At 37.7% G+C, this 20,232-nt stretch overlaps 1 protein-coding gene across 1 annotated transcript in view; it reads right to left on the bottom strand.

The window, feature by feature from the left end:
* The window catches only part of GCLC (glutamate-cysteine ligase catalytic subunit), a 52,613-nt gene that overhangs the window by 15,741 nt on the left and 16,640 nt on the right, over positions 1–20,232 (bottom strand). The window contains exons 2-6 of the mRNA XM_049776852.1: positions 10,918–11,030; positions 9,785–9,967; positions 3,513–3,626; positions 1,926–1,984; positions 1,683–1,816 (exon numbers count right to left, since the gene is read on the bottom strand). Of these exons, the coding sequence (XP_049632809.1) occupies positions 1,683–1,816; positions 1,926–1,984; positions 3,513–3,626; positions 9,785–9,967; positions 10,918–11,030 (603 nt within the window). The remainder of the gene's footprint in view (positions 1–1,682; positions 1,817–1,925; positions 1,985–3,512; positions 3,627–9,784; positions 9,968–10,917; positions 11,031–20,232) is intronic.

Here is a 20,232-nt window from a genome sequence, read left to right as displayed (position 1 = left end):
TGGAAATGATGTACTGGACGGGGTTGCTGTTATTTAAGAGTTCCAAGTCAAGGTCCAGGGAGCCTTCCATAGAGGGAGTCAGGCTTTATACCGTTTCTTGTGATTTTTAATAAGCCAAAGAAAGGGAGAACTGGCTAAAGCTCTTGAGTTAATAACAAAAGTCCCCCTTCCCTTTTTTAATGGATCACCCCCAGCTGAGCTCTGGCCTTATTCCTGACTCTACATCCAGAGATAAATCCTGGTGTTGCTCGGGGAGCATGTGATGTTGGGGATAAAATTAGGTTGGTTGCTTGCAAGATAGGTATCCTACCCACCCTACTATGTCTCCAACCCCACATGAGGCCCCCTTTTAGCTTTTTATTTGGTATTTTTATTTTAAGCAGTCCTTACTCTATTGCTAGCTTTAACAATTTTAAACAAATTACTTGTTAAAAAACAAAACAACTGAATACATATTAGATTAGGATCAGACCAGGCAGGGGATCAAAAATAAATCTTTTTCAACTACTGAGAAAAAGAGGCCAAAAGAAGTGATGGAAGTTACCCAAATACCAGAGCAGCAAGAATCCAAGCCCTGGCCCAAGCCATTGTGCTGCTCCACTCTCCTTCCAAGGCTTCCAGTATCCCAGTAAGCTCAGATAAAACCACTGTCATCTGATTAGAGCCAGGCAGTTTTAAAAGAGAAAGGCTATGCCATCTCCTATGTAACTTAGCCAGGGAAATAGGCAAATACAAGCTACTACATGTTTATTTAATTTTTAAATTTTTGGGGTTTGGGGCCACACCCAGTGGAATTTCCAGTTCAGGATTTTTTCTTGGTAGTGTTTGGGAGACCTGGGAAAATGCTCTAAGCAGTGTAATATTGCTCTGGACCCTAAGTGTTCGTTTATTTATTTTTGATTTTTGGGTCACACCCAGCAGTGCTCTGGGCTTACTCCTGGCTCTACGCTCAGAAATCACTCCTGGCACCCTCGGGGGACCATATGGGATGCTGGAATTCGAACCACCATCCTTCTGCATGCAAGGCAAATAAATGCCTTACCTCCATGCTATCTCTCCGGCCCCCTAAGTGTTCATTTTTTGATAGAGATGTTAATGAGTGTAAAATTTTAATGTAGATTAAAGAATCCTGGAATGCATCCATCAGCTCAATTTCAAAGAGAGAGAGAGATTTGAGCAATGTTTACAACCTCCAGGCTGCACTGTCACTAGATGGCAGCAAACATTCATCATATAGAAAGAGAACGGTGGGGCTGGGAGGCAGGACAGTCAGAACACACATATGGCAGGTGCCTAACTAGGTTTAATTTCCGCACAGAACTTTACTCAGGAGAGCCTGGGTATCCGAAGCACCACACAGCCCAAACAGCAAGGCATCCCTTGCATAAGAATAGCGGATGCCATAACCACAGAATAGTTCATATTTTAAGTTAATTACCAACTGTATATTTTTGCAGTGAACAATAGATTCTGTAAATCCTCTGTCATGAGAGTGCTTCTAATTTTAAGACTTTACTAGTTTTCTAATAGATATACCAGTGATATCAATGAACACCATTCAGTCAACAGCATGGCTACTGATGAAAATGAGATCACTTTTAGGAAAGAAAACATGAATACATGAAGGAAATTTAGGCAATTGGAATGGAGGACACAGGGCCTCTCTCTACTAGAAATAATACCTGGAGACAGCAATTGCCCATCCCGAATCCCATGGCATCCATGTAAATGTGATCAGGTTTAGAAGCCTTCATTGCTTCAGCATCTTCTGGAAATGTTTCTATAAATGGAGATGGTGTGTTTTTGTCCTTAAATACTGTATTAATAAAAAAAAAAACGTTAAAGGAAGTGGGTGAGAGTAAAGCAATCAAACTTCTAAAGGTTAGCTCTCCCCACCGACCCTGCCACCTCTCTGATAGACTTACTTGGTACATTGATAACAACCTTTTCTCCTCTCCTATGTCGAATATTTCTTGTTAAGGTACTAAAACAGACAACCAAACATCATAAATTGGTTACCTAAGAACTAACATGCAAAAGAAATTGATCACATACATGAATACTTCTCCAAAATAATTTTCTAGCTCACTCCATAGAGAGTGTATGTGGATCCAGAAAAGATGAGGGATTCTCCTGAAAAGTCTTTGCGTTATTAATACTGAGGGCTTAGCTCTTGAGAATGCTGTTCTCTACTCTAGCTCTGATTCTAGTCATTCACCAAACCCAGGTTCAGGTGCCTGAGGTCTGCTATTGTCTAGTTTCGCCCGCATTAGTAACATTTCCATGTTAATGGCAAAGTCCAACTCTGGCATTTACTTCTCTTGGTATTTCTAGCCTCACTACCTATATTACTCCTGCCCTGTACATAACCTGCAGCAGTAATATTTACTCTCTAAAGGGTGATAACTATCCAATCTAAATGCTATCAAGTACACTGTAACTACTGAGCATTTACTTGAAATGTGGCTAATTCTAATTACCATGCCTGGAAAGGAGAAAATACATACCAAGTTTTTGGGAAAATGAGAAGGGTCTTGGGCCACACCAGGCAGTGCTTCAAAACTATTCTTGGTCAGATAAGCACATGTGCTAGGGACTCAGTCTCAAATGGGTCCATATCAGGGAAGTGACTTATTAACCTGTTCTATCTCTTCAACCAAAATACCAGATTCTAAAATATTATAATTAAAAGTTTCTTATTAAAAATTAAAAAAATACTGATTAATTATTGAAATAAAATTTAAGAGTACGATTAAGTAAATCACTTTAAAATTTAAGTTTTTAACTTTTTAAATGTGACTACTAGATTAGACTACTAAATTGTATTTTTGGCTTGTGTTAAGATTCTATTGGGCAATATTGTTAACTGCTCCTAACTGTTCCTCATAATAAGGAGGCTTATAGACTGGGATGAGAAGGTCACAGATACTGGTTGTAACTTTGTGGGGGGTGGGGGTTTACAAAAGTAGGTCTGAAAATCAGTATTAAAAGACAGGCAGGTCTGGAAAGATAACACAGGAAATGACAGCATGCACAGCATTTCCTGCCATGTGTGGCCCTAAAAACTAAAAATAAAAGAGGAAAGGATGTGGCTTAAGGGTGATTTGGAAAATGAGCAGATCAAACTTGGGAGATAAGAAACAATAAGCAGGGTCCAGAGACATAGTTCAGGATTAAGGTGGTTGCTTTACATACACACAACCTGAGTTTTAACTCCAACACAACACAGTTCCCCAATATATTGTGCCAGAAGCAACCCTGGAGCATCATCAGGTGTGGCCAGAACATCTCTCAACATCTCTCACCTTAGTCACCTTCATCTCTGCCAAAGAAACCAAGAAACCTAACAGCCTCAAGGTAACTGAGGATATATGTATCTATTATATATGTCTGCTATCTTCTTTGGGTGATTACAAAGGACCCATGAAGTTCACTGAATGCTCAATCAAGACTCCTGGACAGAAAGTTGAAATGTAGCACATCTTTATATTTAAACACACCACCATACTCACCTGAAACGGGGGTGCTTGTTTATTGCTTCATCAGGAAAGAAGAGAGACTTGGAAGCACCTCCTTCAACTGGGTTAGGTTTAAACTCAGGCAATGTGAACCCAGGACAACCTAATCTGAAACAAATTGAAGATGTTTTTAGGAATTAGGTTCTTCATTGTATACACACAAAACTCATAAGAACAGTTTGGCTATGATTCCCTCTTCAGAAGCTCTACCATTGAAATGTTTCCCGATTATTTTGACCCTTCACAATCACCCTTATAGGACAACCTAATCTGAAACAAATTGAAAATGCTTTTAGGAATTAGGTTCTACCATTGAAATGTTTCCTGATTATTTTGACCCTTCACAATCACCCTTCCTTACAAATATCTTTTATGATTCCAGTCCTTTATTAATTTTATCAGAGAACTTCTCATACACCTCCTAAGCATACCTTAAACACTACCTTAAACATTCTACTTACTCATTTCATTAATAAGAAGCAACAGCATAGCATGGAAGTTCTTTATTTGGTATATCAGTGTTACAATTTCCCCAGAAAACTTTTACTAGCTCTAAACTCTCACTTTTAACCTCTGCATACCACTACTGTTCCCATCATGGGTTACAATTTCCCCAGAAAACTTTTACTAGCTCTAAACTCTCACTTTTAACCTCTGCATACCACTACTGTTCCCATCTCTTTTTTCATGTTTGTTTTTGGCCATACCCAACAGAGGTAACAGTTTACTCCTAGCTCAGCACTCAGGGATCACTCCTGGTGGAGCTCATACCCAAGTCAGCCATATATAAGGCAAGTACCATACACAATGTGCTATCTCTCCTGTCCTTCCAGCCTTCTTAAAAGCTTTTTTTATTTTTAATCTAAAAGAGATCTGTTTTTTCCTTTTTGCAGGCAGCATCCCTGTAGGTGTCCTCATCCATTTGAAATTTCCCTCAGTTTTTAACTAAACACTGTTATCTTATATTTGGCCTACAGGAAGAGCTGAAGCTCAGTACACATACCTAAATATCAAGTTCAAATTCCAGAGCATTTGGAACCTTAGTTAAGAACGTTGTGATCATTATTACTTATGCTACATGGGAGACTAAGACTAACAAATTTGCAAAAGCAAAACAAGGGGAGTTCTTGTCAGTGGTTGGAAACTTGGGGCTTGTAAGCCAAGAATAACCCAAGCTTTATTTCAACACTTTCCTTTTTAACAATAAAGTACATATTTGGAAGCCCACATCTATCTGTGAACTGAGTTTGTTGATCTTAACTAGAAAACAGTTCCCAGCTTTAAATGTTCCTGGAAATTCTTATAGCTATATGCCTCACTTTTAGTTTACCAATAACCTTAAAAGTCCTTGAGGAGGGTGAACTTAAATATGGAAAATTCTTAGTTAATCAGAATCAGGTTGGATGTAGGGAATGAGAATGTGTTTTCTAGGCAATGATGTGATGAAAATTCAGGCATGGATTTAAGGGGCTGTAGTTGGTGCTAGTTGAGTTTTCTGTGTTACTGAGGTTGGTAGAATACTAGTAACTTTCCCATCCCACAAGGTCTAGGTTTTAGAGATCTAAAACAAATTTGGTGGTTTGGAAGTTTGATAAGATTAAGTCAAGGATCTAGGCCATTTCTTTCAGAGGTTGTAGTGAGTGACAACAATCAAATTGACATGTTCATTTTAAGTTTTGATAACTCCATTTGCCATTTTGCTATAACAAGCAAAATGAAGTTTTGTTGTGTATGCATGGGAGCAGGCTATGGTAGATATGGGAAGATTGAGGATACCGGCAAATGGATGGTCACACGAGTGGTGGAATTTGAACATTTAATGGCTGAACTGTATTATGAACAACTTTGTTAAATCACAGTGTTATAATAAAAATTAGGGGGAAACGCCTATGAGAAATGTATAGGACTGTTTTTCTTTGAGATGTAGTCCATAAAACAGAGCTTTCTGTAGTGAGAAAATGTTTATGAAAATTTTTGAGTTATGGGTTGGCCAACAGGCTAATATAGTAGTTACTATGTCACCAAACAGCACTTTAAGGCTAACATGATTGGAACTGAACTTTTCAAAAGCAAGATTCTGTACTTAAACTGTGTAACTTCTTTCCTCTTTGATTCCAAAATAAAACTTTCCATATCAATTAGTATGTATATAAGGTTGATTCACATAAATGAATAAAATTTGTTCTTGTTCAGTTTACTAGTCCAAAATGCCATCCCTTTATAAAAGAGAATAGATTTCTTTAAAAATTATTATTTTTGAGAGGCTAGATCTGGCTCAGGTATCGAATCCATGCATACTTAAATCTACAGATTTCTTCCTTAAAATATTAGGGCAAATAAAAGCTCCAATTCTCTTCTAAACCAAGTGTTTACCTCAGCCATGGAGTTCAGTTCCCTGATAAAGTTCTCTAGCACTGAGAAGAAAAAACAAACAACTAATCCTCTACTTTTCTCAACTCTCCAGAATTTTCTAAGAAGTTAAATATTAAGATTTTAAAAAGTCATCTATTCTGGAAGGAATCTTTCTCACAGTAAAAAAAAAAAAAAAAAAAAAAAAATTTTTTACTTACACTTAGTTTAACCGAACCATTCCTTTGCAGTTCCCACCAGCAAACAATAACATATATTCCTGACCTTTTTTATTATTTTTTTACTTTTTGTTTTGGGAACACACATAGTGGTGTTCAGGGCTTACTCAAGGCTCTGAACTCACTCCAGTTGGGGCTTAGGGGACCATTTATGGTGCAAGGATGAACCTGGTTGTCTCCCACAATTTATGCATTCTGTCCACTGTACTATTTCTCTAGCCCTATATTCTGAACTTTAAATTAGTAAGATAAAACATTTCTGGTCTTTGTTACAAATGTTTTTTTCAAAATACCTTTCTTAATCTGAAGAGGAAAAAAGATGTTAAGATACTGTACTTTCCAGTTCAAAGGAAGTTTTCAAATAACATATGTAACCTACTTCTTGACTTAAGATTCTGAGCCTTGATAATCATTGCCTACGGCAAGAACCCGATGTCTCTTCTTTCCATCCCAGGTCTGATCATTTTGTCTCTTGGTGCCTCCTCCATCACCCATCTTCCTCCAATCTGCCAATCATCTACCCAAGGGAACATACACACTAGGAGCAAATAAGCCTCAGTACTCATTTTATAATCACAGTGGTCACACTGGTGAAAAGTGATGGACTAAAATCTGATGCTACTAGTACAAACTTATCATCTTTTTTTTTTTTTTTTTTGGGCCACACCCGTTTGACGCTCAGGGGTTACTCCTGGCTAAGTGCTCAGAAATTGCCCCTGGCTTGGGGGGACCATATGGGACGCCGGGGGATCGAACCGCGGTCCGTTCCTTGGCTAGCGCTTACAAGGCAGACACCTTATCTCTAGCGCCACCTTCCCGGCCCCCAAACTTATCATCTTAAGCTTCCTACTACTTTTAGGAGAGCAACTGAAGTTCTTAGTTAAGATGATCTGGCCCCCCAACTAACTGCCCTATTTCACCTTATCCCATACTTCCATTTCATTCTCAATCACACTGGCCATCTTTCATCTACTTCTCAGAAGACTGGCAGACAGGACCTCTGCCTACACTCTTCCTTCTCCCATATCCTTTATGATCCAAAGTTTAACTTCTATTATATCTTTCCTAAAAGACTGTTTCTATCACACAAAAGGTCTATCCAGAGCCCACTGTCTCTGCTCTGTATCTCAGCCTCACAGCACTGCCCCTAAATTCAGAAACTGAGTCTGTAGCTACCATATATACTCGAGTAATAAGCTGACCCGAGTATAAGCGAACCCCCTAATTTTACCCTTAAAACTAGGAAAACTTAGTGATGCAAGTATAAGCCGAGGTGAAAAATTCAGCAGCCACTGATAAATTTCAAAAATAAAAATACCCAAAAACAATTACAATAATTGAGGAATCAGTAAATAAATAAATAAAAAGTAAATACATGATTACATTTACAGTACATGATTGTTTAATATACTGTATACCATTAACATACCACAATAACCCATACTATTCAATGGCAACTTTAATGAAGTAAATAAGCCATTTTAGACAATAAAGCACTGTATGGTTAAAAATCCTGACTCCTTATACTCCAAAATCCCTGATTTTAAGGATTCAGGATTTATAAACATTTATTTATATGACTTTACTGCCTTAAGTGGGTTTTTCACTTAATTAAATGTGCCATTGAATATTTTGGGTTAAATAGTTCAAGTGAACTGAAGCACCATCCCCTCCAGCAGAAGGCAGATGACTGGAAACTGTGTATTTGATTCAGTGTGTGTGCGTGCACTGAATCAAATAACCTGGCACAAATTTTGTGCCAGAAAAACTCGGCTTATACTCGAGTATATAGGTATTTGATTCCTCTTTATCATTAGGTCCAAGAAGATAATGTACTATTTTTTCCCTCATGACACATGGGTCTGGTGTGAAGAAGGCATGCTAGACTGAGTGAACATCAGAATCCTGAGTTTTATTTCTTCCTTAAAATATCAGAGTAAGGGGCCGGAGAGATAGCATGGAGGTAGAGTGTTTGCCTTGCATGCAAAAGGATGGCAGTTCGAATCCCGGCATCCCATATGGTACTCCGAGCCTGCCAGGAGCAATTTCTGAGCATAGAGCCAGGAGTAACCCCTGAGCACTGCCAGGTGTGACCCAAAAACCAAAAAAAAAAAAAAAAAAAAAAAAAATCAGAGCAAAGGAACACACCAACTCTCTTCCAACCCAAGTGTTCAACTCAGCCAGCTGGGTTTTTCTCTTGATCAGAAAGGGAGAAGAGGATTTCACAAAAGGAAGGAAGGAAATCATAAAATGAGGCTTCTCTGCATGTTTGATACATTACAAGAAAAAAGTTGCAAATATTGAAATATTACAGCCCTCCGTCCCCCAGTGTAAATTTAGAATTGAGATGCCATATATCCAACAATTCCATTTCTGGATATCTACTCCAAAGACACAAAAATGTTCACTCAAAATTTTTACGCCATTTTGAATATGATGACAGACCATTTTGAGTGTAGCACTTATTACAATCACTAACAGATTAGCAGATAAATGGATTATTATGTGGTACTACAAGGAATGAAGGAATCATGCAACCAAACAGAACTAGAAGTTATGTTGAGTGAAGTAAGCCAAAAGAGAGGCAATCACAGAATGATCTCATTTATCTATGACTTAGAATAGAAAATGTAATGTAGTAAAGGAATACCTAGATCACTCTTGACCAGAGTACGGGGAGAAGGAAATAAATTGAAAGTGAAAGGAAGAAAATGAGGAAGGGAAGTAATAAGGGAACTGAAAAACATGAGATCCAAAATACAACCACCAAGCTTTTAAATATGTAATATTAAGTTGAAAGTTGAGGGTGTGAGTACTTGGGAACAGTGGTGCAAGGAAATTGACACTGCTGGTGGTATTGGTGCTTGAACATTATAAGTCTAATTCTTAACTATAAATAACGTTGTTGATCATATTTTTAATTAAATTTTTAAAATCATTCCCAGTTTTAATGGTAGAACTCTGAGTGGTTGGTGTTTATTACAGATACCAGAGGAAATAATATAAAAATTGTTATAATAGAATACCAATCTCTAAGGAGGCTTTGAATGTTGAGAAAGTTATGTTTATTTGGTAAAACTATCTATCTACATACAGATCCCAGGTATAATTTTATGATAATATGACTCACTAAAGCTACATACATAATTTCACAATATTTTTTACTAGTTTTTTTTTTTTTCAGGATACAATCCAAATGTGTCTGTCACTTTTTGTTTACTGGAGATGGTCTCAAAGTGTTAGCTCTCCAACAAGCGACCTTCAGATTTGCTACCAATACATCTTTTGCAAGTATGCATAAGGAAGCAACTACTGTACTCAAGTGATAAAAGCAGCCTATGACAGTTCAACACAGCTCCTTCTTCCAAAGTTGAAACTGTTATCAGATGTTTCTGCTTCCTTCACCATCGCTATAACTAGAAGCATCACCGTACTTCTCCAGATATGATGGTCCCTTTGGTCTTTCCCACCAAGTCAGATCAATATTCTCACCACAGTGCTCCAGGTCACCATCCAAAGAGAAGTGGGTGCAATTTTGGCCTCATTTACCTTCACAGATTCTATCACCTACAGCTTATAAAGTATATGCATTATATGGGAATTGGTGGTCATGATTTTGCTCTCTTTAAAGTCATAAACTCTGAAATGTCTGCAGGATCATACTTTATAGGAACTAACCTTGGAAATGATGTTATTGTACAAAGTGCCTGATTTTCTTTTAATAAAGAGGTTGCTTCCTTTCGGCGTTTCCTCATGTTGTCTTCAACTGTGTTGAACTCAGACATCGTTCCACCATATGGCTGTCCAGGTGTCCCTTCGATCATGTAACTTCCATACTCGGGCCTCCAAAGGGTAGGATGGCTATAAAAAACATAAAATGTCATTCCCTATTTCTTTTGCTGTAATCTACTCCATTTTTAGCTTTTTTTAAAAGCTCATTTAAGCCTTTTTAGAACCCACTAGTTATAAATATAATGGAAGAATCTCTTTATATTTCAGGCAGAGATAGTTTGCTTTTCTGTAGGTATTCATCTGGGTAAAAGTCCTAGGTCCCAAATACTTAAAAATAAATAAATAAATAAATAAATAAATAAATAAATAAATAAATAAATAAATAAAAAAAATAGGGCTGGAGAGATAGCACAGCCATAGGGTGTTTGCCTTGCATGCAGCCAATCCAGGATGAAAGGTGGTTCGAATCCCGGCATATATTGTCCCCAGTGCTTGCCAGGAGCGATTTCTGAGCACTGAGCCAGGAGTAACCCCTGAGCACTGCAGGGTGTGACCCAAAAACAAACAAAACAAAAAACCCTAAAATACTACTACTGCTCAAGCAAAGCAAGCAAGTCCTATATGAGGGAAAGGAGATTAAGCCTTAGAATTCTTTTAGTGTTAGAAAACCTACCAGCAACAGTAATGTTTAAAAAAAAACATATTGGTGGGTGTGAGGTATAGGTGTGGGTAGATCAGTGTTGAAACATTTTATGCCTAAAATACATCATAAATATATAACTATAATTTCACAGTAACTAAGTTAAAAAAAACTTTTTAAAAAGAGCTCTTTTTAGCTTGGTGTTGGGCTCCAAACTCAAATGCAGTCTTAAAAACTTTCTAGTGAGAAGAAAAATAAACTGCAGAGTACTTATTCCCTTCATCTCTTTGTCTACTTAAGGAATATTTTTAAAGACATCCAGCCAGTCAAATTCTTTTATCTGGCACCATGGCCTGTGATTTCAGTAGTATGGGTTCTATATTAAGTTTAAATAATTCTAAGTACTTTAATACACACTAGAATTTAAAAATTGACTTACTTTGGGTTTGTCCTTTCTCCCTTTTCTTGCAGAGTTTCAAGAACTTCCTCTCCAGACAAGACCAACTGGACTTTCTGATTTTCATGATCAAAAGATACCAACATGTATTCCACCTATTGAAAATAAAGAAAAAAACCTTAAACTTCTAAACTCAAGATCACTGTAACCTTTGGGAGAATGTGGAGTTTGAAAAGGAACATAGTAACTTGAGACATAATCACATTTGGTTACCCTACAGTATGTTAGACAAGTTTGTTTACATACTATAAAAAACTAAAGAAAATAGTAAAGTCAATAATGGCAATATTGACTCAGTTCCACAATGCCTTCTATCTCCTCTGTTAATATTCCATGGAAATGCCAAGATGTCCATTTGTAATTTTTGTTTACAAAGTTATCTCAGCTAAGACTTACAAGCTAAGACTACACTTAGAAGAAGTTACATTTTAAAATTAATATCCTTAGTTGGCTTACTATATTAGTTTACAAAAGCAATTATCTGGGCATTCTAAACAAGACAGATTTATACCTGTTGGTAGCTTATTTAATAATCTCACTATAATTCCTACTACATATTAAATCATACACATGAACACACCAATGCTAATGAGTTATTTTAGGTAGCTCAACAATTTGTTTTCGCTCTGTCAAGGATAATTTAGAACTAGTTCCCCAGACTATAGCCATATAAAATGTAGGATGCAGGATCCTTTTATAACACCTGGTGGAATATGGATAAAAATCAAGAGTTAAATATTAAAAGAAGACTTTTCTAGGCAAAATACAAGTAGAATCTGCACCTTTTATTTTTACCCCAAATTACATGCTCTGAATGATAGTTGGTGTAAACATAAGAATGTAAGTATGTATGCATGTATGTATGTATGACTCAAATAAAACATTAAGTATGTATGTATGACTTAAATAAAACATACATTATCCACATAAAAATGTGGATCTCGATCATTCAGGCAAATGTTCTCTGCAATAAAATACCAAGACAAAGAAGTGGCAAACTGGTTCCCCACGAAGACAGCATATTTTTGCTTGGCTTACTATAATATATATGCATGTATGTTCTACACACAGTACATAAAATGTATACATATTTTAAGTCTAATAATACATCCACTATCTACATATTTCACATGTAAACCCATTTTCTCTGTCTTAAAAGCAAGCCTGGGCAAGAAACCAGAAATTAGGCTCCAGTTCTGTGGGATTTGACAAGGGACCCTTTTTTTCTAAGGGTTGATTTTTTTTATTTACAATGGCCAATTCCTTAATACATATGTACCTGTGTGTTTTAGTCAGGCATCTGAGTTCACCATCCCTATCACAGAAATAGGTTCAATGTTCATATAAACATAGAGATGTTTTGTATTTCAGAAATAAGATGTATTTTTATTAAAGGGGGAAAATGTTAGTAATCATAGGAAATGTAACAGTGGGTTTACATGCAACAGAATTTTTTTCAACTAACTTATTTGTTTTGATTTAGGATCACAGCTTCCACTGTCACAGTAACAGAATGAAACCTTGGCCTCCTGCAAATAAGGCATAAACTTCAACTATTGAACACAGTGAATTAGCTGCTACTTAGGATTAAATCTTTGGGTCCTGCCTCCCATTCACTACTGAAGTCCTAATTTTCCATTGTGTTGGTAGAAAAGAGGCCTTTGAGTGAATAGTATCAGGTGAAGAAAGCAAAGCCCTTAAAATGGGATTTGTGCCCTTTGAGTTGAATGGTTTGCAATACTGTTACTGAAGGGGTATCATGCCTATCACTTTACTTCCAGTTAGTTCCCAATTCCTGTCCAGAGTGGTCATTTCCAACTATCATTTTCATAGTGGTCCCTTCTCTTCCCTAACTGCATGATCCCCATAACTTCCATTGTCTTTGGGTATTATTCTCATATTTTTAATATATCTAGGAGATGCATAATAATATTCATGTCTAACCATCTAAAAGCAAGTTTCATGACTTCATTTTTCCCTAACAACTGCATAGTATTCTATTGTATAGATCAGGGGTCTTCAAACTACGGCCTGCGGGCCACGTGCGGCCCACAGAGGAATCTGATCCGGCCGGCCAGCAGTGAGCACTGTTTGGTTGCTAAGATACCTGCCAGCATATACACTCAGTGTATATCCAAATATCAGGAACCATGCACTCAAAATGGTAACCATCTTTGGTAGCACTTATGCCTGTGAACAGACTTTTTCAAGAATGAAACATCTGAAATCTCCAACCAAATCAAGATTAACTGATGCCCACTAGCATTACTAGTTACAGCTGGCAGTGACAAATATGGAACCGGACATTGACCATCTCTTTAGCCAAAAGCAGGCCCACAGTTCCCATTGAAATACTGGTGCGTGATCTGTTTATTTATAAATGGTTTTCATTTTATTTATATAAGATATGTGCAGTGTGAGTAGGAATTAGTAGCTCATATAGTCCAGCCCTCCAGCTCTCTAAGGGACCGTAATCCAGCCCCCACTTTAAAAAGTTTGAAGACCCCTGGTATAGATGTACCACTGTTTCTTTAATCACTCAACTGTTTTCAGGTTCTTGAGCTGTTTCCAGATTCTGACAACTGTAAACAGTGCTGCCATGAACATAAGAGTGCATTATAAAATGGTTTTTCCTGTACTGTGTTTCTGGGCCCTTAGGGTATTTTTCCAGGAGCAGTACTGCTGAGTCATATGGATACTCAATTTCTAGTTTTTTGAGGAATGTCATTATTATTTTTCAAGAAGATTGGAATTCCATCAGCAGTGAGATTTCCTTTCTCCCAACATCCATACCAGCACTGGCTGGTCTTTGTGATGTGTTGTCTTTGTGATGTGTGCCAGACTGTGGTGTAAGAGAATATCTCACTGCTATTTTGGTTTGCATCCCCGCGATAGATATGAAATGGAGCATTTCTTCATGTGCCTTTTTGGCCCTCAACCTTCCTTTGAGAAAGTTTCTGTTCATCTCATATCCCCATTTTTGGATAGGGTTAGATGACTTTTTCTTGTTAAGTTCTACCAGTGCTTTATACATGTTAGTTGTCATCTCTTTATCAGATAGGTTTTGGGTAACCAGTTTTTCCCAATCCATGGGCAGTCTTAGTATCTTAGTCATCATTTACTTTGTCATGCAGAAATTTCTTAATTTAATGCAGTCCATTTCTTTATCTTTGCTTCCACTTCCACAGCACTGAAGATGCCTTTAGCTCTTGGATATCACTCCCAAAAAAGGGGTTTATCCTTTTAACAGTGAAAAAAAATCTCTCAGACACTAGTCTCTAATTGAGAATCAATTGCCTGGGGAAATAAAAACCATAGCTAGAGGGTGTGAGGGTTAACTGGTATTATTGTGGTTGTTATTGGTAGTTGTGTTGGTCCTTGTTGGTTGGGACCTGGCTAGATTTTCCAAAGGCTTTGCTCTAAGAACACTGACCTTCTTCCTGCCAGTTTTCTCTATTAAACCCAATCTGAAAAACAAAATAAACAAACAAAAAAAACCACCTGTCTGGCCCGAGGTGTTCCTGTGAAGCAACAGGTGGGAGGTGAATTCTTTACAATTAGCTTCAGTATCTCAGAGAGTTCTTCCTATGTCTTCCTCTATGTACCTATGGTTTCAGGTCAGATATCAAGGTCTTTAATCCATTTTAACTTGACTTTTGTTCATGGTGACAGAAAAATGTCTGAGTTGATTTTTTGCACATAGCTGATCTGTTTTCCCAGCACAATTTGTTACTGTTTGGATCTGTTCCAGGACATTCTATTTAACTGATCTGAAGGCCAGTCTTTATTCCAGTGCCATTCAGTTTTAGTAGCACTTTGTAGCAGAGTTAGAAATTTGGGAAAATAATGCCTCTCATTTTATTTTTCATAAGGATTGCTTTAGCTATTTGTGGAGATTTATTGTTCCATATGAATTTCATGAGTTTGTTTGTTTGTTTTTGGGCCATACCCAGTGATGCTCAGGGTTATTCTGGCTGTGCACTCAGAAATCGCTCCTGGCTTAGGGGACCATATGGGACACTGGGGATGGAACCGAGGTCCGTCCTGGATCAGCAGACTGCAAGGCAAATGCCCTACAGTTGCGCTATTGCTTGGCCCCATTCAGGAGTGTTTTATCTATTTCTTTTAAAAATATCATGGGTATCTTTATAGGAGCTGCACTGAATATATATGATGCTTTGGGGCTTGGCCCCAAATTCTGAGAGAAACAGGTAAGACAGCTTGATTTTCATACATGAGCCAGAAATGTTAGATCTATACAATTAAAATTAATTTCAAGGGGGCCGGGGGATTTGCCTTGCATGCAACCAACCCAGAAGGACCTGGGTTCGATTCCCAGCATCTCATATGATCCCCCGAGCTTGCCAGGAGCAATTTCTGAGCAAATAATTAGAAGTAACCCCTGAGAGCTGCAATGTATGCCACCCCCCAAATATTAATGCCAATAAGTGCAGAGTCTGGGACATGCTTTTAACTTTAAGGATATATTTTCAGATAGCATCCATATATTCTTGTCACCTGAAGAGGAAATACTGAACAAAAGCCTTTGTGAAATTTCAGTATGCATATATAAAAAAAGATCATGCACGAGAAATTTACTTTAAATGAGTATAATGAAAATGCGTATGTCATGAACTTTTCACACAATAGTCCTAAATCTATCAGCAAAATAGCATATCCCCTATCATTTTAGGGAAGGTTACAGATGCTCAGAGAGACTGAGTAAGCTGCCCAAGATCACAGTGTTGGAGCAGTGATTTGAACCTACTCCCGATAGTCTCACAGTGTAGGACTACAGTATACAGCTAGAACTACAGTATACAGCATACAATTAAAAGGGGTGGGAGGACCAAACCAACTATCATAATCTATATGAGGAAGAGATAAATTCTAGCACTGATTGACAATGGAGTGATTATACCTCCATTTTATGGAGAGGATCTTACAATATATTATAAAAACTGAAATACATCAAAAAAGCATTAGAGGTAACAAGGCTAGAGTCAATGCTTCCTATGGTGGTGGTGGTGGTGGTGGAGGTAAACCTGGGATCCCTTTCACAGCATAATCCCGAGCACTAGGAGAAGACCAAAATCTCTCCCACCCACGACCACCTACCCCAAAAGGTGAAATGTATTAGCTATACAGTTTAGATTTCAATAGAAAGTGAGGCACAACCCTTATACCAAGGACAGTAACAGTAGAAGTCCCAGTCAGAGAAGGTACTTCCTCCTGAATCACCAGTTTCAAGACATCTGTCTGGCATCATCTATGATGAGGTTAAGTTTTCTTATCTAGATAACAGGGTTACAAAAGAAAGACTAAGATTCTACTTAGCATACTCCATCAAAATGGGCAATATGAGGAATATTAGTAGCAATCAAAAAAGCAAAGTTACAATAACTTGTTAATACCCTACTTTTGAAATAATTAAAATCTTCAGTTTTCAAAATCTCTAGTTTAAAACATGGGTAGCAAAAGATTACCTTAAACTTAGTGTGAGTATATCAAATGAATATTTTTTAAAATGCTAACAAACCAAACGCCTTAAAGAAAAAAATTATTCCATAAAATCATTTCCTCATTTTATATATTTTAATATAAAGAGAAACAAAAAGTTCCTCTTGATAAAATGTAAGTTCAGTTAGAAACTTAATTGGGCTGGGAAGCCAGGGAGATAGTACATACACACTTTAGTCCACTTTGTGTGTAAGGCATTTCTGCCTTGCAGACCAAATTCAAATCCATAGCATAACATGGCTCCCCAAATACCACAGGGGTTTACTCCTATTTACATAGCCAGGTATGGCCCACCTCTCACTCCATCCCCAAACTGGACTGGGGATGTAGCGCAATGGTAAAGAACTGATTTTGCATATATGAGGGACTAGGTTAAATCCCCAGCACTAATAATACAAACTAAAGTGCTTTGAAGTAATCATTCTCTATGTTGATCTTTCTGCATCTGTGCTCTCTTTCACTCCATGGTTTTAGGGTGACACTCATCAGTACTTAGGACTTACTCCTGGTAGGCTTTGGGTACCACACTGAATGCTGGAGATCAAACCTGAGCTGGTCAAGTGCAAGGCAAGTGACCTATCTGCTGTATTCTCACTCTAAGCCCTCAAAATGGTTCTTTAACCTCTTAGCTTTTTACTTCCCCCACCTCAGTTTATTTTACTGATCTCCAATCTTAATTCATACAAGCACTCAAATATTATTCAACTTTTGTGTATCAAACCAGAACTGAAATGAAGTTCATGCAATGATAGTAGTTGTGCAATGACAATCAAGTAATAAATTATCAAGATAAAAAATTCCCAAATAATAAATAAAAACCAAGACACATTAACTATTTTAGATTATTTTCCTAACCTAAACTTTATTATAGTCATAAGAAATGACAAAAACCAGAGTCTAAGACGACACACCAGAATCCAATGATTTCAACTGTTTTCCTAACTGAATAGCATCTAGGCTACATGCCAATTACAGGCAACAATTTTCTCTAGCCAACATTTCTGCATACTTACACATACACATACTCCTCTCTAAAGACATATACCCAAAGAGCATTATAAATTAGTTGAATAATGACTAATTCAAATTAATGTAATTAACATACCATTTGGAAGTAGCAGAAATAAACACTGGAGCTCTGTAAATAGAGGCCTTTAAATTAGTCTTCATATGAATCTCAATTGGTGTCTGTTGGTTTTGTTTCTCCACTGCCTTTTCATCTGGCTTTTCCCCCTCCCCTTCGGGTTGGGCTTTCTTTTTGAACTCAGCAAATGCTAGTAGTCAGGAGGCCTGAGTTGTGGGCTGCTGTCTAAGCTTGTGATTCCATGTGGTGTAAGTGAACAGCTTGCAGTGTGAGTTTCTTCCCTGCAAAAACATATCTGTGTGGATTATTTATAGCGGGGAATTGCTACCCGACCAGCTTCTCCTATCCTACCCAGATAGGAGGCATGGGATTCCCCTTTCCCCTCTGGAAACTGTGGAATGCTCAACCTATTATACAACAACTGTTGCTGAGAATAGGAACTTCATCATCTGAAAGTGAAATGTCTCTCTGGAAAATCCTGTCTGTTCTTTTTGGATGAATGATGTGGATAATTCCACCTTTTTGTAGAAAGACTGGTTCTGTTTGGTTTGGCTTTAAGTTGGCTGTGGTCTGAAATACCAATGAAATTATACTATTACAATACTACTTTTTCCTTCCCGAATATGCTCATAATCATTGCTGGAATTTCAATATTTGTGAGCATTGTCCTGTTAGGCACATGTATAGGCTAAGAGTTAAAGGATAAAAAGCATAAGAGTTCTGAAACACCTCATTTTGGGAAATAAAGATATTGATCCTGTAAAACAAGGGCCCACGTCAAAGGTTTAGAAAATAGAAACTCAGCTTCGATTTCTACAACCACCATTATCAAGCCCACAGGTTAGTTATTGCCTTACATTCTGGGGCTGACTAGAGGATGAATTAACACCCCCATCCTCCCTGCACCCACAGAGCCCTCGCAGGAGTAATATTGATAACCTGGACTCAGTTCCCTTCCTTAAGGAAAATGAACCAATCTATTATATACCTCTAGATATGGATCAAGAAACCCAATTTAAAAAGGCATGTTCTGATTATGGCCCAATTTCAGCGTAATTGCATTCAGCTTCTTCAGTTTTGGTGTGAAAAAAGCAGCTTGGACTCTCCATGATTTTCAGACAGTTGTCAATTTATGTTTGACAACACCTCAGCATGTTCAATGGAAAAAAGACTTATGTGGATGGGGTTAAAGCCAAGCTCTTTATCCCGGATAATACTAAAAAAGAAGGTATCAGGAGTGACTATATTATAAGATGCTGAAGGGGAAAATGAGTTCTCTACTGCACAAAATCAGGCAGTATTACCCGATGCTGTTTTGGATATTATAAAGAACATTGCATTAATGACTTGAGAATAATAGATACAGTAAAAGAATAGGACGTTACATCAAAATAACCCAGGGTAATTTTGAGCTTTATACAGAATTTATAAGGAGGCTTCAGGATGCTCTTAAAATACAAATGAAGGATCAGGCTACTAGGAAAGTTTCCAAAAAGTCTCTAGCTTTTGAAAATGCAAACGAAACCTGTCCGGAGATTTTGCAGCACAGCAGGGAGACAGAAGACAGTACTGGGCTTCCTGGAGGTTTGTAGGAATAACTCAATCCCCTATCTTAAAACCCCTGTGACGACTATTGCAACAACAAAGCAAGCCATCAGGGAACTAGGTGAAAGTGAAGAAACCTGGACTTTGCCCCAAATGTGTTCTTAGAGGATTCCACTGGGCCAAAGATTGTTTTTTCACCTGTAAATCGTTATGCAAATTACCCAGGGAAAGGTCAAAACAAAGCCTCTTGGAATCAGATTCACTGTCTCCGTTGAAACCTATGCAGGAAAAATGAAAAAGGGGCCAGTCCCAGGCCCCTCAAAATAAGGGACCCCCTCCCATTAACGATTATGCCTCCCAGACCAGCCCAAGAAAACACTATTGCATAAATGATCTCAACCCTACGACTTCCAATAGTGGTGCCCTTGAAATTATTTACACTGAAGATATAACTGTCATTCTGGGCCAATGTCCTTATAAGTTGAAAACAGGAATAACAGGACCCATCCCCCAGACACAGTTGGTTTGATTATAGGAGTAGTCTAACTTTAAAGGCATTATTGTTCATCTAGGAATAATAAACTCGGATTCTCTTGGAGAGATTATTGTGGTTTTAACAGTGCCAGTAACTTGGACTTTCAAAAAGGGGTAAGCAATTGCCCAGTTATTATTGTTGCCTGGAAAAACAGAAAACAAACTGGCACTTTTGGCAGTACCAACCCCAGAGAATCGACAAATTCCTTATTAGGATTAATTACTAAGCTAAAGGATAAGAATCCTATGCCAACCCTTGAACTTCAGGGCAAGAAATCCAATGGTCTTCTAGATTCATGAGCACAGGTTACCGTAATTTCTCTAAAAGATTGGCCCCAAAACTGGCTTCTTTCAAGAAATCACATATTCTTTGGAGGGAGTAGGCAAATTCTGAACTCTTCACAGCAAAGTGCAAGGTTCATGGTATGCAAAGGTCCTGAGGAACATCGGGCTATAATCAAACCACATGTGGGCCCAGTTCCTTTAACCTTATGGGGACATGACCTGCATAAGCAGCTATGTGCAGAATTTCATATTCCTCTTTCTCCAGCAAATCCCAATCTACCCTTTTAATTTAGACACTCAAAATTTTTACTAGAGGCCACTGCATTACA

Source organism: Suncus etruscus, chromosome 7 (assembly GCF_024139225.1).
Source record: "Suncus etruscus isolate mSunEtr1 chromosome 7, mSunEtr1.pri.cur, whole genome shotgun sequence".
Classification (NCBI taxonomy): Eukaryota; Metazoa; Chordata; class Mammalia; order Eulipotyphla; family Soricidae; genus Suncus; species Suncus etruscus.
This window is presented reverse-complemented; position numbering and strand designations above follow the sequence as displayed.